The sequence below is a fragment of the Aquila chrysaetos genome, chromosome 15 (genome assembly GCF_900496995.4).
Source record: "Aquila chrysaetos chrysaetos chromosome 15, bAquChr1.4, whole genome shotgun sequence".
NCBI lineage: Eukaryota > Metazoa > Chordata > Aves > Accipitriformes > Accipitridae > Aquila > Aquila chrysaetos.
Window position 1 is genome coordinate 1,644,302 of NC_044018.1, and position 22,757 is coordinate 1,667,058.

The following is a 22,757-nucleotide window of genomic DNA, read 5'->3' on the forward strand; positions in this document are numbered from 1 at the left end:
TTCCCAACCAGGGCCCATCCAGCGTGCTCTGCCCGTGGCCAACCTGGGATGGGTTGGCCTGGGCTCCCTGTGCCAGGCCCGGTGGGATATGTCCCACCGTGGGTGGCTGGGGCTCATGTCCCTGTCCCGTGCTGGCCAAGGCACGGAGAAGGCTGGGCAGCCCCAGCCCCTGCCTGCACCCTGCTCACTTGCGCTCCTCTTCAGCTGCAGCAGGACAGGAATAACCCCAAGCATGCCCGGAACCTCTGGGGAGCTGTGGCTTTGGTGCTCTCATTTTGATATTAATTACTGCACAGAAGCAATTACTTCCCCGGCAAGGCAGCCGGGGTGGCCTCTCATTAGAGCTGCTGGGGTGAGGATGCGCGGGAGCACAGTGCCTCTGGCCGTGCAACGGCTCAGTGGGGCTGAGCGTGGTTCTCCCGGGTATTGGGGAGGGCTCCTCGCAGCGTGGTCTGGGGCTGATTGAGGGCATCTCCCTCAGCTCTGAAATGCAGCCGGTTTTCCAGATCCAGGGGTGCAGGTGGCGGCTGAAACATGGGGAAGGGGAGGGGGAACTTTTTGAAGAGGTTTCAGTGGGGTCTGGGTCAGGTTGGGGGGTGATTTGGGCAGCCTAGATGAAGGGGGTCGTGCAGTGGGGACTCATTGGGTTTCTCTGCTCCCCTCTGGGGCTGTGGGGAGGTGGCTGTGACCCCAGAGAGGGCTGTGGGGCGAGCGGAGCCAGGCAAAGGACAGGCTGGCGGGTTATATGGGTGCATATGGCCCGGCACCCCACTCATCCCCTGGGGTTGGGGTCCCCGGCACCCAGCGAGGCTGTAGGCAGTGGATTCAAGATACGTGGGGTGCAGCCCCGGGGGACTGGGAGGTCTGTGAGCTGCCGGGAGGGGGGGGGGGATAGGACGAGGAGGACGGACTGGGGAGCAGAAAAGCAGCACTGGGGCCGAGGGAGGACCACGAGTGGAAGCAAACCCACCCGGGAACCTGCCGCTGGCCCTCATTCCCCATCATCCCCATCATCCCCATCAGCAGCAGGGCCGTCCCGCAGCCGGCACCGAGAGGGTTACGGAAGGCGGAGACGCACCGGGACGCACCGGGACCGGCACAACCGGCGGTGGGTGCCCGCCCCCGGCCCCGGGGAAGCCCTGCCCGTTCCCCCTTCATCATTCCTCCCGCCCCAGCCATCCCTTACCCCGAGCCGCTACCATGCGGCCGGCGCCGCCGCCGCCTCCGCCGCCTCCTCGCCCCCGGCCCCGCGGAGACGGAGGGGGCGGCGGGGCAGGGCGGCCCCGGGCGTAGGGAGCGGGGGCGGCGGGGGCCGCCGGAGGACGCTGGCGGAGACCGGGCGAAGCGAAGAGCATCGCTCCCGGCAGCGGCGGTGGGGCCGCACCTGCGGTAGCCGGTGGGTTTCGGAGCGAATCCCCCCCCCCCCCCCCCCCCCGGCCCTTTTCTATCCATCCCGGTGGAACGAAGCATCTCTCGGCCAGGGGCAAAGACGAAAGGAGCAGAGGGGATCGCCCCCCAAAACCGGCTGCCCTCGAAGGAGGAGCAGGGAGGCATCGCGACATCTTTCCGCTCCGCGTCGCTTCGGTTGCAACCTGGCAGTGCGCAAGGGCTGGGGAGAGAGCTTGGCAGGGAGCTGGGGAGGCTGGCTCGCTCCGCTCTCGGCCTCCCCACGCCACGCCGGCGGTTATTTATAATTATCCCCCTTTCCCTCCTCCGGCCGCTCCTCGGCACGTAGCGGGATTCGGGGTTACGGCCGCAGGAGAAGGGGAAAGGCCTCGCGGCTCGGCGGCCGGCGAGACGGGGATGCTGCGGGCGATGCCCCGGTGAGCGTCGGGGCGCGGGGGACCGCGGCGATTCTGCAGGGCCGGAGCGGGGGAAGGTGCCGCGATGCCCAGGAACAGGGCTTTTTCCGAGCCGGAGTGCTCGGCCGAGTACTCCGCCGACTACTCGGTGAGCCTGCCGTCGGATCCCGAGCATGGCGTGGGTCGGACCCACGAGGTGACGGTGCGCAGCTCGGGACCCTGCCTCTGCCTACCCCGCTTCATGCGCCTCACCTTCGCCCCTGAGTCCCTGGAGAACCTCTACCAGACCTATTTTCGCCGCCAACGCCACGAGACCCTCCTGGTGCTGGTGGTCTTCGCCGCCCTCTTCGACTGCTACGTCCTCGTCATGTGTGCCGTGGTCTACGCCACCGACAAGCTGGCCCCGGCGCTGGCGGCGGCGGCCGGACTGGTCGCCCACGTGCTGCTCTTCGTCCTCTGCAAGTACAGGCTGCTCCCCGAGCGGGCGGCCCGCAGGTTCCTGCCCTACGTCCTCTGGGTCCTCATCTTGGCCCAGATCTTCTGCTACCTGGGTCTCAACTTCGCCCGCTCACCTGAGGCCAGCGACACGGTGGGCTGGCAGGCGTTCTTCGTCTTCTCCTTCTTCATCACGCTGCCGTTGCGCCTGGCGCCCATCGTGCTCATCACCGCCGTCTCCTGTGGCATTCACACGCTGGTGCTCGGTGTCACCGTCGCCCAGCAGCGGCAGGACGCCCTGGACGAGAGCGCGCTGCTGCGACAGGTACGGGGCCGGTGGGGGGACGTGGAGTCCCGTGGGGTGATGGGCAACTCGTCCCCATTTGGTGTTTCCGTGATTTACCGTGGGGTCCATCCCCACCCTATACCCAGACCCTAAAGCTGGGTTTGATCTGGACCCTGTGAGCTGATCATCGTGTTTTCTGGGAGCAGGGGGCTCCCCAAAACATATCTGGGGATCAGCCCGCATGGGGAGTGGGGTGTTGGCGTGTACAGGAACACCCGCCCGTGCTGGGACACGTGGCCACAGACCACGCACAGATCTGTCCCCAGGAGCCACCCGGGGTGCATGGATGCTTGGGCTGTGTTTGGGCTGCTGGGAAACTGAGGCATGGTGGACTGCGGGCTTTCCTGTCCACCCTGCCTGGTGGTCTTGCTTGTGCCGATTTCCCTTTGAATTGCAAAAATGGCTAAAAATGGCCAAAAATGGCTATTTTTAGCAGAAACGTCGCAGGAGCCCAGCTTCCAGGCTCGCAAACAGCTACCGGAGCTTTCCCAGGAGGACGGAGCCAGGCGGCCGCTTGGCCCCAGCTTGGTCCCTGGGTGATGCCCATCACACAGCCCGGCGCCTGGGGCAGAGCCTGGGGATGCTTTGGGGTGATTTTCTGCCTCAGCAAAGCTGGAGAAACAGCGTCCCCCAGCCCAAACGTGGCCCTAAGGACGGGCCACCCATTCACGCATGCAGCAAAGGAGAGGACCTGGAGGGTCGGTCGGGGGAGACTGGTCCCTGGCCCATTGGGTTCTCAATATTTCCTGGGAAATACCTGCCTGGAGCAGCTAGAGACTGTTTTTATTCCCTAAATCAGTGGGTTTCACAGCTTGGCTGAGTCCCTTTCCTCCCACCGATGTCCCCACCGGCTGGCCATGCACTCATCGATCTGGGGAGTCTTTCCATGGCTGGGGTTGGGGGAAAAAAAAAGAGCCGGAGCTGAAAACTTGTGTGCTGGTGGCTGCTGACAGCAGCAGGGAAAATCCCACTGGAAGCATCCACTCATGTCCCATAATGGTGTGGGCTCCGTGGGAGGATGCTACGGGAATTTGGGATGCTCTGGGTCAGGCCCCGGGAGACCTCCAGTGGCTCCCAGCCTAAATAGGAAGAGAGAGGGGAGTTATTTATTTGCTTTTTGGGAGTGTTGAGCCCATGATCACACTGGGAGTTTGGAAAATGGAGCCTGTTCTCCAAAAACCCCAAAGATACTGATTTTTTTCTTGCCCCGGGGAGTATGGATTGGGGCTGATCCCCTGTCATGGGGTATTTCCTGGCATCACACAGGATTTTGCAAAGAAAAGCACTTTTTGGGCATGGTTTCTGGAGCATGCCAGGCTGGGTGCTGGGGTGGCGGCGTGGATTCCCTCCCAGCGATGCCCGGCTGGAGGCACCGTGCCGGCGGGAGAAATCCTGGTGCAGCAGTGGCTTTCCCAGGTTTTATTCCCTATTTGGGATGCAAATGCTGCACGTGGCTGATCTGAAGCCAAGAAAACCTCTCGCTGCCACCAGCCCCGGGATGCGGGAGGCGAGGGGGCACAGGGGCATCCCCCCCGGCCGGCAGCAGGCATGCGCCGCCGCGTTAATCATTGCCGTGGCATGGAGAGTCCGGAGCCGGTAAAACCTTGGCAACGCGGCATGCCTCAGCCTCTGCCTGCTGCAAAAGGAGGAACATTATGTCCAGAAATAAACATCATATGCTTTATTATTATAGCCGGTGGTGCGGCTCCCGGAGGGCATTGCTATTAATAGGATGAACCAGAGGATGTCGCCTGAGCGGGGCCGGCGCAGCCCGGGAGGGGTTCACGAGAGATGCCGGCAGCTTCTGCCCCGCTCCCGGCCGTCGAGGAGGAGCCCGAAGGCTGGATGGTGGCAGGGGTCGGGATTCGGCGGCGTTTGGGACCGTATCTGCCGCGGTTGCGCGCAAACTAGCTGCGAAGCATCCTCAGACTCGGTCAATGACCCAGTCCTGGTTCAGATGGCCCCGGTGCATCCCACCGTGACCTTTCCTGCAGGATACGGATGGGAAAGGAGAGATAAGGCTCGGTCCACCAGCCTTGCGTGCTCCTGCATGTGTCTTGCTCTCACTGCCCTCAAATTACTGAGTGCAAATAACCAGTGACCGTGCTGGGAGCAGGGTCTCCTCTGTGTCGGGGCTTTCTCCGCGGTGTTTGGGGTGCCGGGAGGTGTTTTGCAACTCCAGGCATGTGGGCATGTGCTGTGAGAGGTTGCTGGGGCTGAGCATCCATTGCATGGCTGCAGGATGCAGCTAGAAGATGCTCAGCACGGGATGCGGCTGTGCCATGCGATGCTGGGCGAGCGGTCCCCGGGTTTTCCAGTGGCCCCGGTGTACTGAGCCGTGCCAAGCTGCCCCATGCCCATCCAGCCCCAGTAGAGTGGCCTGTTGTCATGACAACCCGAGAGGTTAGTTAAAAATAGCAAGTGGCTGCTTGTTTTGGGGGTTTCTTCTCCGTGCCCACCTCCAGACGGCTCCTCGCTCGCCGTCTGCTGTGCTGTGGGTGCGGGGGCTTCCCGGGGATCCCCAGCTGTGGCGGTGGGGCCTGGGGCAGGATCCGGCCCTGGGGCACCAGCTGGGTATCCCATGTACTCTCCCCTGCTCCTCATGCTTTTTCTTCCCCCCCAAAAAAAAGTTTTCTTGATGCAAATCATTTTATCAGCCCCAGCAGGGTGCCTCACCAGCACCCAAACCCCCGGTGCCAGGGCCCTGTATTCATTGCTGCACGTGGCCTGTTTCATCCGTGCCTCAGTTTCCCCCTGCGTGGAAGGGGTTGGCAGCTCCTCCCTATCTCCATGTGATGAGACCGGGCTGCCTGGGGCTGGATGCTGTCAGGTGGTAAAACCTCCGAGGACAGGGACGCTCAGGGACCGGGGTCACATTCGTGCTTTCCTCCGACCGAGCTGGGCTATGGGATACGGGACCCAGGGAGGGAACAAGGTCGGTACCGGGGAGTTGGGGATCAGGAGAAGGGTGCTGAGCACGGCGGCACACCCCTGATGGAGACGAGCCCAAGGACGGCTCTGTGCTCTTCCCGCTGCCTCCTCCACGCTGGCTGTGACACAGCCCATGGCCTGCGGCGTGGGAGGACATCTCCATGTCCCCATCACCCCTTCGGCATAGCTGGAGCCTGTTATCACATCCTCCCTGTTGGTCTTCCCCTTTCTAGACTAAACAAACCGAATTCTTTCAACTTTCCCTCATCAGTCATATTTTCCACGAAGGGATCTTTGCTCCCATCTGCAAACCTGCTCCGTCCCCTCTCGGGCTGTGGGAATGGGGTCCAGCCTGTGCGATTGGATGGGTCCAGCCTGTGGGGACAAGATCCAGCCCGGAGAATGGGGTCCAGCCCATGGAACTGGGCTCTAGCCTGTGGGATGGGACAGGGTCCAGCCCAGGGATGGGACAGGTCCAGCGAGCCTCCGTGCTGTGCTGTCTTGAAACCTCAAAGAAAACAGGGTGGGTTGTCACAGCCAGCAACACCCAGGAGCACCCATCTCCAGTGCTGCGGGCTCACATCTGTATTTTTGGCTGTTGAGAGGGATGTAGAGGGGCAGGAGCATGAGTAAATACATGATTTTAGGGTTTGGCCATGTTTTTATTAACTTTTTCTGCACAAAGGGGTGCAATTCCCATGGCGGGGGGGGGGGTAGCGGATGGCACGTGAGCCACCGAGAGCCATTCGCCTTCAGCAGCACCTTCCCCCGGGGCTGCACCCGACTTGCTGCTTTTTTCCAAAACATCTCTGCAAGTTTTAATGAAGTGGTGTCAGCCCGTAGGGACCACGAGGTCTCCTGGGCATGATCCCTGGCCGGACCCCTCCTGCAGAGCCACCGTGACGGTCTCCCATAAGTCCCCCCAGCAGTTAACGGTGGCTGTGGCTTGGTAATTTAACCCCAGGGTGTATTTTATGTCCTCCTCCAGCATTTGAATACTTTTTTCCACTCTCACCGATCGGGCTCTGCTGCACAAACACGGACTTGTGGTGACACCGATGCCGTCTGCGGGGCGCGTGCGGGCTTCCCCATGTCTCTGCTCACCCCCATCTCCTTTTCTCCGTCCCCAAAGATCCTGTCCAACGTTGCCATCTACCTTTGCGCCATCACGGTGGGCACCATGTCCTACTACATGGCTGACCGCAAGCACCGCAAAGCCTTCCTCGAAGCGCGCCAGTCCCTTGAGGTCAAGCTCAACCTGGAGGAGCAGAGCCAGCAGCAGGTAGGAGCCACGGCTTGGCGAGGGGATGGTGTGGGGACAGGGCAGGGGACGGCGATGGAACACCGCTGTGGCTTTGGGAGATGGATACGGCACCCCCAGCCTGCACCCCGCACGGTGCGGAGGGACCGTGGCGGGCGGCGATGGGGACAGGAGGACCCAAGGTGGGAAACGCATTTGCAGTTTTGCACCCTGTGCCCAGTTTGGGGACTCTCCGCGTGACCGTCCTCTTCCAGGGCCTCCCAGCTCCTGCCACGGCCACCACCAAGCCGTCCCCATCCCTGAGCACAGCCTTGCAGCAGGTCCCCACACGCAGCCTGTCCCCGGGCACAGACACCCGGCAGGTCCCCGTCCCCACGCACGGCCACCCGGCAGGTCTCCATCAGGCCCCCGGCCATCTCCTGGGCTGCTCCTGCAGCAGACCACGGTGGGGAAGGGAGAGCTGGCAGCAAGCAAGCACAGCCGGCCGCTCTCCGCATCTCACGAGCGATGCCCGCCGCGACGGAGCCCCATGCCCGCGGCCGTGCCGGCACCGTGCCGCAGGGGCCCGGCAAGAGGAGCGTTCGGAGGGGAACGGGCATCGTGGTGCCAGCCGGCTGTTTGAAAGCCCTGTTGTCTCCAGCCCTCTGTCCGGTGATGAGCTGGGCTAATTTTAGCACCTTATCTGGGGCCTCTCTCCCCATCTCCCATCTCTTATCTGGTTGATCCGCTGCCAGCAATTTGCTCCCAATGGCAACAAGAGACACGTGGCGGGGCCGGGCCAGCGCCACCGGCGTCCTCTTTGCTGCAAAACCTGGGTGGATGCTCTGATGTCTAATAAGGGGTTAGGTCCAGGGAGGGGTTTGGGTGATCGGGGCAAATCCTGAGGCTGGGGGATGCTCCGAGCGAGAGCGCCTTCGAGGCCCCAGCTCGTGGGTTCGGAGGGGTATAGGAAGGCACATGGGGATTATTATCACATGAGCTCTCTTTCCTTAGGGAATTGAGCTAAAAATAGCCTGCGATCTTGCAGGAAAGGCTGCTAGCGTGAGGCTGAGCGGCTCGGGGCAGGGGGGCTGCAGGGCAGGGAGTGATGCTGGCAGGCAGATCCATCCCTCCTCCCTCCAGGCTATCAGTGGTGGCTGAACCGTCAGCCCTGCGGGCAGAGTTAAGGTTAACGGGAATTGAGAGCGGCCGGGGAGCTCCCACACGCCTCCCCACTGGCAGCCCCCGGGGACGGGGACAGGGACAGGGACATGGTGCCGTTCCTCCAGCAACGGTCCCACCGCGGCTGCGCACATAATTCCCCCCATCCCGGGGGAAAACCTGCTTCATTAACCAAGTTACTTACACTTAGTGCAAATCCCCACGTGCATCCAGGCGGATCTATCCCTTCTCCAGCTGCAGGGCCAGCAGGGACAGCAATGGCTATGATGTCCCCAAGCAGGCTTGATCCCCCTCGTGGACCTCGGTTGAGTCTTACGCATGGATGTGGGATACCCATCATGCTTTTAAATTGATAAATCCTCCCTGGTGTAATTAACCCAGGTCCCTACACCCAGCCCCAACCCACCCCTGGGGCAGGACACCCTGGGGCAGCTCACAAGGACCTTGGGGGACATCAGTGCAGACCCCAAGGTCCCTCCCAGCACCGTGTCCCAGGTTTATTTGGGCTGATAAAAGCTTAGCCAACCCAAAGCATTTTAATTCTCAAGCTCCCAGCAAGGGGCTGGGCTCTGTATCGCACCGGGAGAAGGGATCTGGGGTGCACAGGCAAATTTTGCAGCTCATCAGCTGGTGCCCAAATAAGTGTGTGGGACTGTCCCTCCTTCCCGTGGCTCCAGGGACAGGGAGGCTGGTGCCTGCAGTGCCCCAAAACTGCCACCCTCCCATCCTCCCCTGGCTGGGATTTATTCCCACTTGCAAAAGTCTCGAGGAGAACTTGTAAAATAGGGAGGAAAATGACAGAAGCAGTGGTTGGCATCCCCGGCAGAGCATCGCCAAAGGGGACCTGCCACCCATGGGTGCCTGCCCTCTACCCGTGGGTGTGGGTTTGAAGTCGGGGTGATGGCTCCAGCTCCCTGGGGTGCCCTGGGACACCCCACACCGAGTTTATTCTCCCTGCCTGGAGGAAAAGCTCCTGTGGCTTGATCCACCCGCTCCTTCCCCACATGTGGCTGAGAGTTGGGCTAAAGACCTGGCTGGGCCCTGGGATCCTTCGGGGACGGCCAGCTCCACCAGCGAAGGGCCCAGGAGCTTGGAAATGTCACTTTGCTGCTCTCTATCCCCACGGAGAGGGGAGCGCTCGGACCATAGTGCATGCACCATGCATTTAGACCATGCAATTGCATTGTGTATTTGCACCAGCCATTTAGACCGTGCTTTTTCACCGTGCATTTGCACCGTGCATTTGCACCGTGCATTGCTGCACTTGGCACGGGCCTGGCTTCGCGTGGTGGCAAACTCCTTTCCCTGCCCCATTCCCCAGGAGCGGCTGATGCTCTCCATCCTGCCCAAGCACGTGGCCGACGAGATGCTGAAGGACATGAAGAAGGACCCGAGCCAGAAGGAGATGCAGCAGTTCAACACCATGTACATGTACCGCCACGAGAACGTCAGGTAGGACCGTCCCTTCGCTGTGCAACCCCGTGCCATCCTCGTGGGGAAAAAAAAAAAAAACCAACTCTTTTTTTTGGCAAAAATATGGATTTTTGCAGCCTGGCTAGAAAAGAGGGGGGAGATCGGGGTGGTTTGCAGCTCAAACGAAGGGTGACAGGGGATGCCACCGACCAGCCCATGGCTTGGGATCCCCTTTTTGCAGAGCATCATTTTCAGCCACGTCCCAAAATAGCCTTTGCTCTGGCGCGGATGCCCTGGCAAAAAAGGAGAGTGGGGAAGGGGGGTGCCGGGCAGGGGGAAACACCGGGGCTGAGCCGCTCACCGTTGCTCCCCGCAGCATCCTCTTCGCAGACATCGTGGGCTTCACCCAGCTCTCCTCGTCCTGCAGCGCCCAGGAGCTGGTGAAGCTCCTCAACGAGCTCTTTGCCCGTTTCGACAAGCTGGCAGCCGTAAGTGCCCCCCCTAACCCTGCCTGGCATGTAATGAGCGGGCCAGGTCTCAGCCACCACCCTGCCCCGGCTCCAGCCGAAAGCTGCATCCCAGAATGGGGATGAGGAGGTTAAAATATTATTGCTCCGGGATGTGGGAGACGCCCTGCCCTGTGTTGCAAAAATAGAGCTGGGAAGGGGCCCCCCCCCTCCCAACCCCAGCCGGGCTGCAGCCGGGCTCCCGGCCGAGCCCTCGGGGGAGGCAGGGTGGGAATGGAAAATCCGATTATTTGTGTCCCTGCCGGGCGCGGGAGACCTCTGCGTGGGTCAAGGTCAGCCTGGGAGAGGGACGGAAGGAGCTGGGTGTGGGGGCGTCCCAGCTGATGGGTGGGGGGCTGATACCGTGCCCCCCCATCCCCAGAAATACCACCAGCTGCGCATCAAGATCCTGGGCGACTGCTATTACTGCATCTGCGGGCTGCCCGAGTACCGGGAGGACCACGCCGTCTGCTCCATCATGATGGGGCTGGCCATGGTGGAGGCCATTTCGTAAGGGCTTTCTCCTGGGGGAGGGGGGTATTCACCCCCAGGGAGGGGTGCCAGGGTGGGCAGGGGGTCCTGGTGGGCTGGGGTGCAGCCTGGGGGCTTTGGGGGCATCCAGCCTCTGCAAAATGCGTTAAAATACGGAGGGGTGATAATTAATGATGGGGGGTCGGGATGGGAATGGGCGGTGGGGTGGAGCGGGGATGGATTGGGAGGGGGTCACCCCTATATCACCCCCATCTTTCCCCCCAGCTATGTGCGGGAGAAGACCAAGACGGCGGTGGACATGCGGGTGGGGGTGCACAGCGGGACGGTGCTGGGGGGCGTGCTGGGCCAGAAGCGCTGGCAGTACGACGTGTGGTCCACCGACGTCACCGTGGCCAACAAGATGGAGGCGGGCGGCATCCCCGGGTGAGCATCTCCGGGGGGGGAGGTCGGGGACGGGGACGGGGACGGCGTGCCCTGCACCCAAGGGTGACACCGGTGCCCGGTGCCGGCAGGCGGGTGCACATCTCGCAGAGCACCATGGATTGCCTGAAGGGTGAGTTCGAGGTGGAGCCGGGTGAAGGTGGCTCACGCTGCGAGTACCTGAAGGAGAAAGGCATCGTCACCTACCTCGTCGTGGTCCCCAAGCAGCCTCTGCGCAACGGCATCAACGGGGTGGTGAGTGGCGGCGGCGGTGCCGGGGTTGGGGGGGGGGGGGACACCCCACCGCGACCCACCACCTTCACTTTGCAGAAGCTGTCGCTGACCTCATCCCACGGTGGCTCCCCGCCGTTGGTCAACACCAAAGAGCGCAACGGCAGCCTCAGCCTGGCCTGCGCCAGCCCCGAGGAGCCCGAGGAGCCCGACGCCAGGGTGAGGGGCACCCTGGAGAGCGGGGAGGAGGATGGAGAGGTACAGCCTATGCAAAGCATCCCCCTTCCAGCAGCTCGCCTGCATTTGGGGGGAGGGCTGCTGGTAGCCACACTGGGGTGGTTGAACGTCCCACCGATGCTGGCGTGGTCTTGCTGATGCCTCGGCTGTGCCGGTGCAGGCGGTGAACCCCTCCTTCCCCAACCCTCGGCGGCGGCTGCGGCTGCGGGACCTGGCCGAGCGGGTGATTGACGCCTCGCAGAACGAGCAGGAGCTCAACAAGCTGCTCAACGAAGCCTTGCTGGAGCGCGAGTCCATCCAGGCGTGAGTCACCCCGGCCGGCAGCGTGTCCCGGCATGGCTCGGCAGGTCTCCGGTGCTGCCGGGTGCTAATGGGCGGTGTTGCCAGCAGGCTGAAGGGGAAGAGCACCTTCCGGCTCTCCATGCGCTTCATTGACCCCGAAATGGAGACGCGCTACTCGGTGGAGAAGGAGAAGCAGAGCGGGGCCGCCTTCAGCTGCTCCTGCGTTGTCCTCTTCTTCACCGCCTTGGTGGAGGTCTTCATCGACCCCTGGTAAGGCAGGGAGGTGGTGGGGAAGGGTGGGCTCAAGCCACGCTCGGCCCCGCCGGGCTTCAAACCCATTCCCTCTTGGCCTTTTTGGCAGGTTGGTGGCCAACTACGTGACTTTTGTGGTGGGGGAAATCCTGCTGCTCATCCTCACCCTCTGCTCATTGGCTGCCATCTTCCCCCGGGTGAGACGGGATGGGGTCACCACTCATAGTGATGGGACACCATGATGTCCCATCACCGTGTCCTGCCTGGGCGAACCCCCCCCACTTTCCTCTCCCCACAGGTCTTCCCCAAAAAGCTCGTGGCCTTCTCCACCTGGATCGACAGGACCCGCTGGGCACGCAACACCTGGGCCATGGCCGCCATCATCATTGTAACCATGGCCGACATCGTGGACATGGTGAGCTACTGGCCCGGTTGCCAGCGGGGCTGAGCCTGCTCCAGCCTCCAGCCAAGCAGCCCATAATTGTGCACGGCCCTGTGTATGGCCAATCGTTAAAGCAATTAGCAGGGCTGCACTGTAGGGGGGGGCGGAATTTAGGTTGGGTTTCCTCCTCCTGCTCTGCAAAGCACCCTGTCCCTTTGGGTGGCCATGCAGCCCATGGAGATGTGCACCCTGTCCCCGTGTCCCCCTCCTCACCCTGCCCTCGTGCCCCCAGCTCAGCTGCCGGCAGGACCACGGTGGGACGGGCAACGGGACAATGGGGCCACCGCGGCCGGGTGGCTGCGGGGAGCAGCCCAAGTACTACAGCTACATCGCCTTGCTGGCCTTGGTGGCCACCATCATGCTGGTGCAGGTCAGCCACATGGTCAAGCTGACCCTCATGGTGCTGATCACTGGGGCCACCGGCGCCGTCAACATCTACGCCTGGGAGCACATCTTCGACCAGTACGACCGCCGCCGTGGCCAGCAAAGCATGTAAGGGGTGGCGGGGGGGAGCTGGGCACAGGTTGAGGGGCACGGCCATGCCCACCACCCGCCCATGCCTTGCCACCTCTGCTGGCAGGTCCTCGCTGGTCCCCTCCAAGTACTCCATGACGGCGATGATCTTCGTCGTGATGCTCAGCTTCTACTACTTCTCTCGCCACGTGAGTGACTCGCCCCCCTCCACCTCGGGAAGCTCCCCTCCCCTCTGCGTCTTCACCCTTAGTCCCTGCCCTTGTTTCTTGCAAGCTCCAAGGCGGCAGGATTTGTCCCCAGCTGTGAACAGCATCTCTGGCTCTTCTCCAAGGAAGCCCACCCAAGGGCTCTCCAGGACCACATCAGTGCAGAGAACACCTTCATCTCGCCCCTATGGTTAGGGGTGGGCAGCAACATGGTGGCCCTAAGACCCATGCTTATCCCGCAAGGGTCCCATTTGTACCTCGGAGCAGATCTCATGTCCCCAGTTAGGGCTTCACCTTGTCCCAGAACCTTCTTCCAGGCTATCCCCAAGCCGGGACCAGTGCCACAGTGGCCGCGATGCTCCCAGCGTTGGAGGGGACCCATTGGTGGTTGGGAACTGGGGGTGCAGCCGTATCCCTCCACCCACAGGTGGAGAAGCTGGCCAGGACCCTCTTCCTCTGGAAGATCGATGTCCATGACCAGAAGGAGCGCGTCTATGAGATGCGGCGCTGGAATGAGGCCCTCGTCACCAACATGCTGCCTGAGCACGTTGCCCGGCACTTCCTGGGCTCCAAGAAGCGGGACGAGGTGAGGGGCACCCAGGAGGGGGTATTTGCCCCCATTTTGAAGGCGGGGGGGCATGCTCCAGATCCAGAGGCTTTTCCATAGGCTCTGGAGCATCTTTCGTTGGATGAAGATGATGTCTTGGCCATGCAAGATGAGGTTGCAGAGCACCCTCATTTTTTTCACGTGCCAAGGGAAGGTGGCTTCACGGGAGGGTTTGGGTTTGCCGGAGATGCTGGTGTCACACATGGGCATGTCCCCGGCTCACGGCCACCGTCCCATCCCATCCCCAGGAGCTGTACAGCCAGTCCTACGATGAGATCGGTGTCATGTTTGCCTCCCTCCCCAACTTTGCCGACTTCTACACAGAGGAGAGCATCAATAATGGGGGCATTGAGTGCCTGCGGTTCCTCAATGAGATCATCTCTGACTTCGACGCGGTGAGTCGGGATGGAGCCGGCCATGGGGATGGTGCCGGGCTTGGCCAGACCTTCCCTTCCTGCCCCATCTGGGGGCAGAAGGACCTGCCATGGCCCCAGGGTGCCTGAGGGTCTTGTCTCCACGGCTCAGCTCCTGGACGAACCCCAATTCCGGTGCATCACCAAAATCAAAACCATCGGCAGTACCTACATGGCCGCTTCTGGAGTGACCCCCGACGCCAACGCCAATGGCTACAGCGCCAAGGTGAGGGGGTCACCGTGGTGGGGGGACAGTGGGCAAGGGGTGGGCAGGCCTGACCCGCGCTGCCCTTGCAGAAGGAGACCCTCTCGGATAAGGAGCGCTGGCAGCACTTGGCCGACCTGGCCGACTTTGCCTTAGCCATGAAGGTGACGCTGATGAACATCAACTACCAGTCCTTCAACAACTTCATGCTCCGCATAGGCAAGTCCGGGAGTGAGGGGCAAATTCTGCCTCGGCGTCCCCTGTCCCTCCTTCCCCACCAGCGGTGGGACGCTGGGCAGCAGCTGTAGTTCAGCAGCTGAACGCAGCAGGGCTGGTGGGGGACCTCGTTGCCCCAAACCCATCCTGTGGGACAGGCTCTCCTGCAGACCAGGATGCCCTGTCCGTGTCACCAGGCACGGAGGTGACGCCTGCTCCCTGTCTTGCACAGGCATGAACAAGGGGGCCGTGCTGGCGGGCGTCATCGGCGCCCGCAAACCACACTACGACATCTGGGGCAACACGGTGAACGTGGCCAGCAGGATGGAGTCCACCGGCGTGATGGGGAACATACAGGTAGAGCGACGAAGGGGTGACAAATCGGCAACCCATGGTGGGGCTGCAGCCCTCAAAACACCCCAGGCTTTGGGTGGGAGGGGGAAAGTGCTGGCGGGAGCAGATGGGAGGGTGGGGGCTGGCTGAGGGGCTCCTACGAGCTGGGAATGGGGTAAGGTGATGCTCAAAGAAGGGCACCCCAAGACAACGGGGTGGGAGCCAAGCTGGTGGGTAGACCTGTTGTCCGAGTGGCACGTGGGGGGGTCCCTGCTCCCCACGTCACGTGGCAGGCAAGGACCCCCCCAACCCCGCAGCCTCCCACTGTGTCCACTTGTCCCCACAGGTGGTGGAGGAGACCCACCTCATCCTGAAGGAGTACGGCTTCCGCTTCGTGCGCCGGGGAGCCATCTACGTCAAGGGCAAAGGGGAGCTGCTCACCTTCTTCCTCAAGGGCCGGGAGAAGCAGGGCTCCTTCGTCAACGGCTCCTCCGTCACCCTGCCCCATCAGGTGGTGGACAGCTCGTGAGGGTCCGGCGCCCGCCCGCCACCACAGCCACCGCCTCCCGCCGCCGAGCAGGGCGGCTCCGGGGCGGGGGATCCATCCCGCCGCGGTCCGGATCCGAAACCAAACTCGAGAAACCAACCCCTTCGCACGACCCTTTCCGAGCACCCCCCCCCCCCGCTCCCGCCGGAGGTTTCTGGTTGGGGGAGTTTGCTCCATCGCGCCTGCGGCAGAGCAGGAGGGAGACGCGGGGCTGCCCCAGCGAGCTCCTCCGGCCGTTCACGCTCGCGCGCGAGTGCACGCAAGCTCGCAGCCCCCGGCGGGCACGGGGCCGGGGCCGCGCGCTGCCTTTCCCTGGGCGTCCCGGGCTTCGCCGGGCGAGCGGCCGCACCATCAGCCGCGCCGGGCGCGCAGCGTGACGTTAAAAGTAGCATCACGGGCACGAGGAGATCCAAACTCAGGGCCGGACGGGAAGACACCACGTCTCTCCTGCGTGCCGGGAGCGGTAGCTACAAACTGGGAGCATCCAGGGTTTGCTGTTAGTTCGTATCGAGTTCATCCTCGTCACAAACCGCCGTAGTTAGGAGATCGGGGAGACGGAGAGCGCAGTGCCGCCTTTGACTCGGGGAAGAAGAAAAAGGAACCAATATTGTGTATTTCAGATATATAAATATATATAAGAGTACAGATTGACATTAATATTTTTAACTGTGGCCCGTTCCCTCCCTGCGGCGGGGCTCGCGCTCGCCCAGACGCCGCAGTCGGCTGCTGTCACTTTGCTGTCGCTCGATGGAAGAGAGGACCGGGGACTGGCCGAGGAGGGGACTGGCGTGTTAAACCCGATGCTGCCAGGGCCGGGGGGAGAAGGCAGGCACCCGCAGAGTGTAATTACGCCGCTAGTTTCTTGAATAGAAGCAGTTGAATTTCAAAGCCCGATTCTGCGCCTGCTTTGTTCTGGGGGTTGTGGATAACTCAAGAAGGGTTTGACCACCATTGCGAGGGGATGTCGGTTTTGGAGGGATCGTCAAAGGGGAGGCTGGTGCCAGGGCTGAGCACCTCCTGTCCGTCGGTGGCATTCATGCCTCTCCCTCGTTGGGGCTGTCGGCTCTTCTAAAGCAGCTCGAGCTGCGAGGGGTCAGCCTTGTGAGCCTTCCTCTGTGAGAAGCTCTGACTATTAGGGGCAGGAATCGCTACCTGGAGCTACGACACTCGAAAGCTGGAGGTCACATTTAAACAAGTTGTCCAGTTCAATCTGGACAAGGAGCTCTCATGATTACAGAAAAAATTAAAAAAATTATAAAGTGCTTTCCCTGGGCCTTATCACACGTAGGACTGGCATAAAAATGAGACGGGAGAAAATACTGTCATTTAAACCACGTGTTACACAGCTAAAATCAACAGAAGATTTTTTAAACACCACGATTTCACTAACACAGAACTTTTATTAAGAAGTTTAAAAAATACTGTGACAAAACAGCAAGATTTTAAGGATCTCATCGAGACTTGAAGCACAACAGGACAGGACACCAGCAAAGCTGCCCCGTGCCTGAAGGGAAGGAAACAGCATGTGTAAAGCTACTGCTGGTGTGAAATTTTCTGGAAAGTTCAGTGTTTGTGCTTGGGGGGGGGGGGGGTTAAGGCAGCCCACACGAGGGCATGGGCTGCTGCTGGCAATAACTGAATGTCACCTCTGTCCCTCAACCCCTTCCAGCTTCTAATATAAACTCCTTTCCTGGCTGTAGTAAGCAGGCTACAAATTATTCTGCTTGTTCCCATCTTTTTGAGGTGCACTGGGTAAGCGCATGGTGCTGATCCATAGGGCATCACCCCCAAGCACCAAGACCCTGAAGTTTTAACATAGTTTCTGATTCCAACTGCGAGATGTTTCCTGCAACCGTGAAGTTCTGCGGCACCAACCACAGAAATCAGCACTCGAACAAGCAAGAAGCACAGCACTAAGGAAAGATTACCTGCAACAAGAGGCACTCAGAGCAAGCAAGAAGCACAGTGCTAAGGAAAGATTACCTGCAACAAGAGGCACCCAAAGCCTCAAGAAAACATCACTCTCAAGATTCAGACTGGGCCCATAGCTCCTTGGGGGGTTCCCAGAAGCAGTGCTGCAGTCCATGGAAAACACACGCATTTCGAGATCACTCCCCACAGGCAGGGGAGCTTGGGAAGATGCTTTACTGAGCACAGCCAGGGCGGCTTACGGTGCTCCATCCACGCTTTCTTCAGCGCTGCTGAAGGAGCGGAAGGCTTTGTGCAGGGCCACGCGGCGAAACAGGTCCGAGTGAGCTGCTGCCATCTCTGCTAGAGATGCAGGTGCGTCCGCTGGCAAACAGAAGTAGATGGATTAGTGGGGAAAGGAAAACTATATTGCCAGCATAAAACTATTTGCTTCTCGTTCTTCCCTTGTCCCTAGGGAGTCTTTCACTCTCCCTCGCCATACAGTTTTTCTTCTCATAACCCTTCTCTCGCCTTCCTAACCCTTCACATCCTGCAGCTCCCCCATGGGATTTGATGGCTGCAGAAAGTGCAAGTGCCTTAAGAAACACCCACTGGTGACGGGTAAGGACAGTAACGTGGGAGCCTCAGCCACTCAGTTGCTCTCTTAGCGCAAAAGACACAGAAATTTGTGAGCCAGGGCAGAACTTCACCTATAAGGGGATGGCTACTGCCAGGAAAGGAGAGAGGGAACTGTTGATACAGTACACGACTCCTCCTCCAGCCTAACTGCAAGCCAAGGAGCTCGCGGAAGCAGGCGTGAGACCCCGACTGATGGCAGAGAAGAGACTATTAGTTCCAGCTGCTCTGTTCAGAGCTCCATCTAGCTGCACGCTGGTCCACATGCTCTGCAGCCCAGCCAGCCAGCCGACAGCAGGACGCAGTGCAGCTGGAAACACGGGGAGACAAACAGGCAAATGATTCCTCAGCCCAGTTTGGCATTTGTAGTAACCAGTTAGAAAATAGCGCAGACCCAGGAATAAGCTGTGCCACGGTGTTAGGGTTGCACAAGTCACTCAGTCTTTGCCGTACCAGGAGGAGGTAGCGTTACTAATACAGAGGAGGGGGAGCAGGTGGTGTTTGGGAAAGATTTTTCAGGCAGAGATCTTTGTTAGGAGTATTTCACAGTATCCCTGACCCATTTTAAGGGGTCATAAACCTCCCTCCTGCCTCTCTTCTCTCTGCCGTTGCACTGCGGTATGTGCCAGCAGACCTAATAGTGCAGCAGGGGCAGTTAGGGCCTGGCTGCCCAACACGAGACATCCCAACACCAGGCCTCAATTAACCATTTATCTGATTGCACTGAGAGAGAGAAATTCCTAATGCTGAAAAGATCCTGTCTTATTTGCTTGCAAGTAACTCCCACCCTACAGAAAGGTCACAGGGCTGGGTGCCAGGTTTTCAAGGACTGGAAACAAGTCCAAGGCCATAAGTCGACTGGAACAAACTATCACTGCGACTGAGACTGGCGGCTTCCAAGTTTCTGGCTGCGCTTGCTTGCCAGGCTCTCCCACAGGGACAGAGTGCACTAGCACAGGCTGGCCTCTATCTGGGAGACTTGTAAAAACAGCATCCTGATCCTGCTGGGACCATACCGGAGTCTGCACTCTGAGCAACTGCAAACTGGGAATGAGCAGCCCATCCATCTGAAGTGATCCAAGCTTGCGCTTTCCTTCCTCAGCCCCATTGTATTTCCCTCCCTCCAGCCATCCCATCTTCCCAGTATCGCAAGAGATCTGTGCTCTTGTGCTAGGGATGAGTTAAAACTGCCTCAAGACTCAGTACCGATGGCACACAACCCCTTCTATAATCTTTTATCCCTCAGAAATATGGCAGCCTGCTCCCTTTTGTCTCCAAACTCAACTAGAAAGAAACCCCATCCATCTGCAGAACCGCAGTACAGTCTGCCTACCCCACACCCCCAGACAGACCCCCACACCATCCACTTACGTGTGCAGGAAACGTTGACTTCAGTGGGGAGGCTGCAACAGAGATCTCCGTAAAGCAGCCTCACATTGAACGGAAAGGTCTTGCTTTTACTTGACACCTTGTAATTAAAGACCAGCAAGTTACACAAGGAGTTCCTCTGCACGGTTCCTTCTATCTGGTCTGAAAAGTGTTCCTGGAGGGACAAAGACAACTTCTGAAACATGAAGCTAGGAAGGGAGTCCATCAGCACAGGGCTGGGAGCTTGCCAAGTGCAGTGCCCCCACCCTCATACCAGCCTGGCATGCCCATATGTCAAGCAAAAACCCTTGTGTGGGAAAGACTTAAATAAATCAGTGCTCATGCATGCCCTTAAGCCACGTCCTCCAGCGGCTCTTTACAAGATGACAGCTATTTCAGCTTAGGGACCTCTGGAGTTTGGCAGTAAATTTTAAATGAGCCACCAGACAACATCCAAGTACATGACAATCGACAGAACAGGCAACTGAGTTTATAGTCACACGATAATTTGTGAAGTTCTGAAAAACCAGAGCCGTGAGTGCTCCACGTAAAGAAAACCGCCAAATTCCCCCCAGCACTTCAGAGGCTCGTAACACTAGGTACATCAAAGGGAAAAGGACGGGTGAACAGCACTGCTGCGGCCGCTGGTACCTGCAACTGGTCTGCTTGGTACTTCCTCCCAGCATAAGCGTTGAGGTGGTCGGACAGGACAGACAAGAAGCGTCCGATGTCCGTCTGCAAGTACTTCTTGGCTATCTCCTCCAGGGGGATGAAGGTGGGGACAGAGTGCTGGTAAATCTGCACTTCTGGCTTGACGAGAAGGTGCACGTAGTAAGAATCCAAGTAGGTGCTCTCGTAAGCCGTGCTGATGCAGAAACACACTCCCTGCTTGGTCTGCTTCCCACTGATCCCTTGGGTCCAGAGAGAGAGGGTTTACTCAGCACTACTCTAACTCACCACCGCAAGGCAGCTTTGCTGGGGCAACCCAGACTGCAAGAGGGGCTGCATCCTCTTACTAGGCTAGCTCAGGGAGCTGCCTCAGAGGATTAAAGACTTGCAACAGTTTAGGGACATAAAACACAGCAACTTTTTAATAAGGGACCTCTAGTGAATTCAAGCAGCTTAATTGTAGCTTCAATTCCCAATAACTGAGTTATGCTGCCAATTTCTAACACAGTCCTGGCTCCAACATGACGGGGAGAACAGGGTGCCCTGGGTGGAGGAAGGCAGCGCTTCACTGCGCCAAGGAGAGCGGCAGGAGTGCTCACAGAGGCGGGGGCTCAGCCCCTTTGCATCAAGCAGGGCTCATGTCCTCGCACTGCCCAGACCACAGAGCAAAGGTGACTCTCGTCGGAAACCAAAATTTTTTTAAAAAGCTCAGGAGCAGATTAAAAGAGGGTGCTGACTTCACAAGCTTGCTTGGAAGACCCAGACCACTGGATATGTAACTGCCTAATTCCCAAAGATTTCATTTGTACATTTTCCAGAATCTAGACCTTAGTTTAAATGATACTGTTCAGCAAATAATAGTTCCTGGAACATCCCAGAGGCCTCCTGTGAAAGGCATGGAATTACAAGGTTACTGCTCTTCCAGCATTTTCGGACTCTAATGGCTTCAAGCACAACTGCAGCAACGTTAACAGGGAAGTTACACTTCACATCAGGCTCATTTTCCAAAATTTAGCACCCCAGAAATGCAGCTGTTGGCAGAACACATGCAAATCTCGAGACATTACCTGTGAGGTAAGAGATCTGCAGCATGCCCTTAATGTTTTTTATCTTCCACTCTAAAACAGCCCGAGCACTGGACTTTGCCGGATCCGACATGGCTCTTTTTTCCCTAAGTCGCTACAAAAGCCAGAAGAGAAGAGAGGTCAAAAATCATTGACACAAATGTGTCACCTGCAGGGAACACAGTCAGGATACAGAGAAATAATAACCGCGCTCTGAGAAAAGCGAGATGGCATTTCTAGTAGAAGAGGGAAGGGGGGCGGGGGGGGGCGGAATCAAGAAGAGAGTTCAGAAATGGCTACATGACCTCCAAGCAAGTAGACCCAGCAGTTCTGACTACACAGTACTGAAAACAGGGGACACCAGGACTGTATGTCACTTAAAAAGGGAAAATAAAAACCCAATAGTTGACTCTATATGAATAACCTCAGTAAATCCACCCTCTGAAAGCAGGAGCACGCCAGAGCCCTCTGTAGATCTCTGCAGCAAGCCCTTTCTCACTACCTTTTTCTGCAGGCGCACTTTAGCCAGCAGCATATCCCTCTGGAGGCTCAGCTCCCGCACTCTCGCTTTCAGCCTGGCCTGCTTCTCTTCTTCCTGCTTCATTTTCTCTTCCTTCACAGCTATCTCACGAGCCTCTGCCTCCAGCCTTTCCAGGTGAGCAAACACCCCTGCGAGGGAAAAGCATGACACGCTCAAAAATCCAGGCTGTGATTATTAGTGGTCTGCACTGCGGTACACGAAACAAAGTAGGTCCAGTGCAGCTACATAAAGAAACCACTTACAATAGCTTTTCAAAGGGGCAGAGGACAGGCAAACATCTGGCGAAGAGGCTTTTGGCCATTTTAAACAGCAAGGCTGAGTGCTAGCAGACCCTAAACACTGGGGTACCCTGTACCAGCTAGCTAAGCTCCTGGAAAGCAGAGCAAGCTAGCAGATGCACCAGTCCCGATCCCAAGAGATCTGCAACTCCCAGTTTTACTTCTAACCCGGCACACAGAGCAGTGAAGTGACTTTTCTGAAGCCCCCATGCCCTCCACTGCCCGAGAGTGACTCAAGACCTGACTCGGCAAGCCAGGGGGTCACTTCTGGCCCCAAACGTTTTCGGGTTCACTCCTGCAGGAAGACTCGCTTCGCACCTGGATGTCCCGCACCCCGCACCCCAGACAGCTCACCGTGTGCTGAATTCCTTTTCCCTTCCTCCATCTTTCCTCGCCGCCCTCCCGCGAGCAAGAAGGCAGGTATCAGCCCTCCCTGGCCAGGCTCCGTCCCTTGGGAAGCGGCGACGTGGGAGCAGGCAGAGCTCCCCCTCAGGGCACCTTCCTCTTCCTCCTGCGGCTGCAGCGGGACTCTGAGAAGCGCCGAGGGCCGGTCGAGCACCCGGGCCGACCCTCAGGCAGGCACAACCCCAGGGGCCGACGGCTGAAAAGACACGTTATCACCAGAAAAGACACGTTGTCACCCAACGTTTTCTATCAGCCACCGTTTCACACCAGCCCCACAAGGAAAAACCCCCTCGGGAGTGCAGGAAGGGACAGGATTCACCGGCCTCCGACAGCAGGACGAGCCCGGGGAGGACCTGGGCTCTCCACACACGGAGGAGGTGAGGTGGGACGGGGAGGGAGACCCTCCCGCCCCCGGCCCGGCTCCGCAACGTCTCCCGCACTCTCCACAGCAACCGGCGCTCAAACCGCCCGCCTATCCCCACCGACAGAACGACACCGCCTCCCCCGACGCCATTTCTTACCTTTTGCCGTACAACAAAATGGCAGCGGCGCTGCCTTTCCCGGCTCCCGGCACGCCCCTCCCAGTAGGCTGTGCGGCCGCCCCTCCCAGTAGGCTGTGCGGCCGCCCCTCCCAGTAGGCTGTGCGGCCGCCCCTCCCAGTAGGCTGTGCGGCCGC

The 22,757-nt window shown here is 59.4% G+C and overlaps 2 protein-coding genes across 5 annotated transcripts; one reads left to right on the forward strand and one right to left on the reverse strand.

The window, feature by feature from the left end:
- The first annotated feature begins 1,231 nt into the window (after nt 1–1,231).
- ADCY3 (adenylate cyclase 3) lies at nt 1,232–16,100 on the forward strand. The gene is made up of 20 exons (XM_030038094.2): nt 1,232–2,562; nt 6,647–6,796; nt 9,258–9,388; nt 9,726–9,837; nt 10,238–10,365; nt 10,612–10,770; nt 10,860–11,022; nt 11,098–11,256; nt 11,396–11,538; nt 11,626–11,787; nt 11,879–11,966; nt 12,068–12,184; nt 12,444–12,703; nt 12,792–12,873; nt 13,319–13,477; nt 13,747–13,893; nt 14,024–14,137; nt 14,209–14,335; nt 14,565–14,689; nt 15,012–16,100. Exons 1-20 carry the CDS (start codon nt 1,888–1,890, stop codon nt 15,192–15,194), a joined length of 3,384 nt encoding a protein of 1,127 aa, XP_029893954.1. The 5' UTR covers nt 1,232–1,887; the 3' UTR covers nt 15,195–16,100.
- A 492-nt stretch (nt 16,101–16,592) lies between these two features.
- Nucleotides 16,593–22,713, reverse strand: CENPO (centromere protein O). 4 transcript variants are annotated; one of them, XM_041128730.1, is made up of 7 exons: nt 22,603–22,713; nt 22,031–22,277; nt 21,360–21,526; nt 20,861–20,969; nt 19,776–20,035; nt 19,128–19,299; nt 16,593–17,504 (listed from the first exon to the last, which is right to left on the reverse strand). In XM_041128730.1, exons 2-7 carry the CDS (start codon nt 22,059–22,061, stop codon nt 17,380–17,382), a joined length of 864 nt encoding a protein of 287 aa, XP_040984664.1. In that variant the 5' UTR covers nt 22,062–22,277; nt 22,603–22,713; the 3' UTR covers nt 16,593–17,379. The 4 variants fall into 4 exon arrangements, with proteins under 4 accessions (XP_040984664.1, XP_029893961.1, XP_029893957.1 ...); XM_030038101.2 differs by having other exon boundaries at nt 20,861–20,972; nt 21,360–21,530; nt 22,038–22,277; nt 22,603–22,712; XM_030038097.2 differs by having other exon boundaries at nt 20,861–20,972; nt 22,603–22,712.
- Between the last annotated feature and the right edge of the window lie 44 nt (nt 22,714–22,757).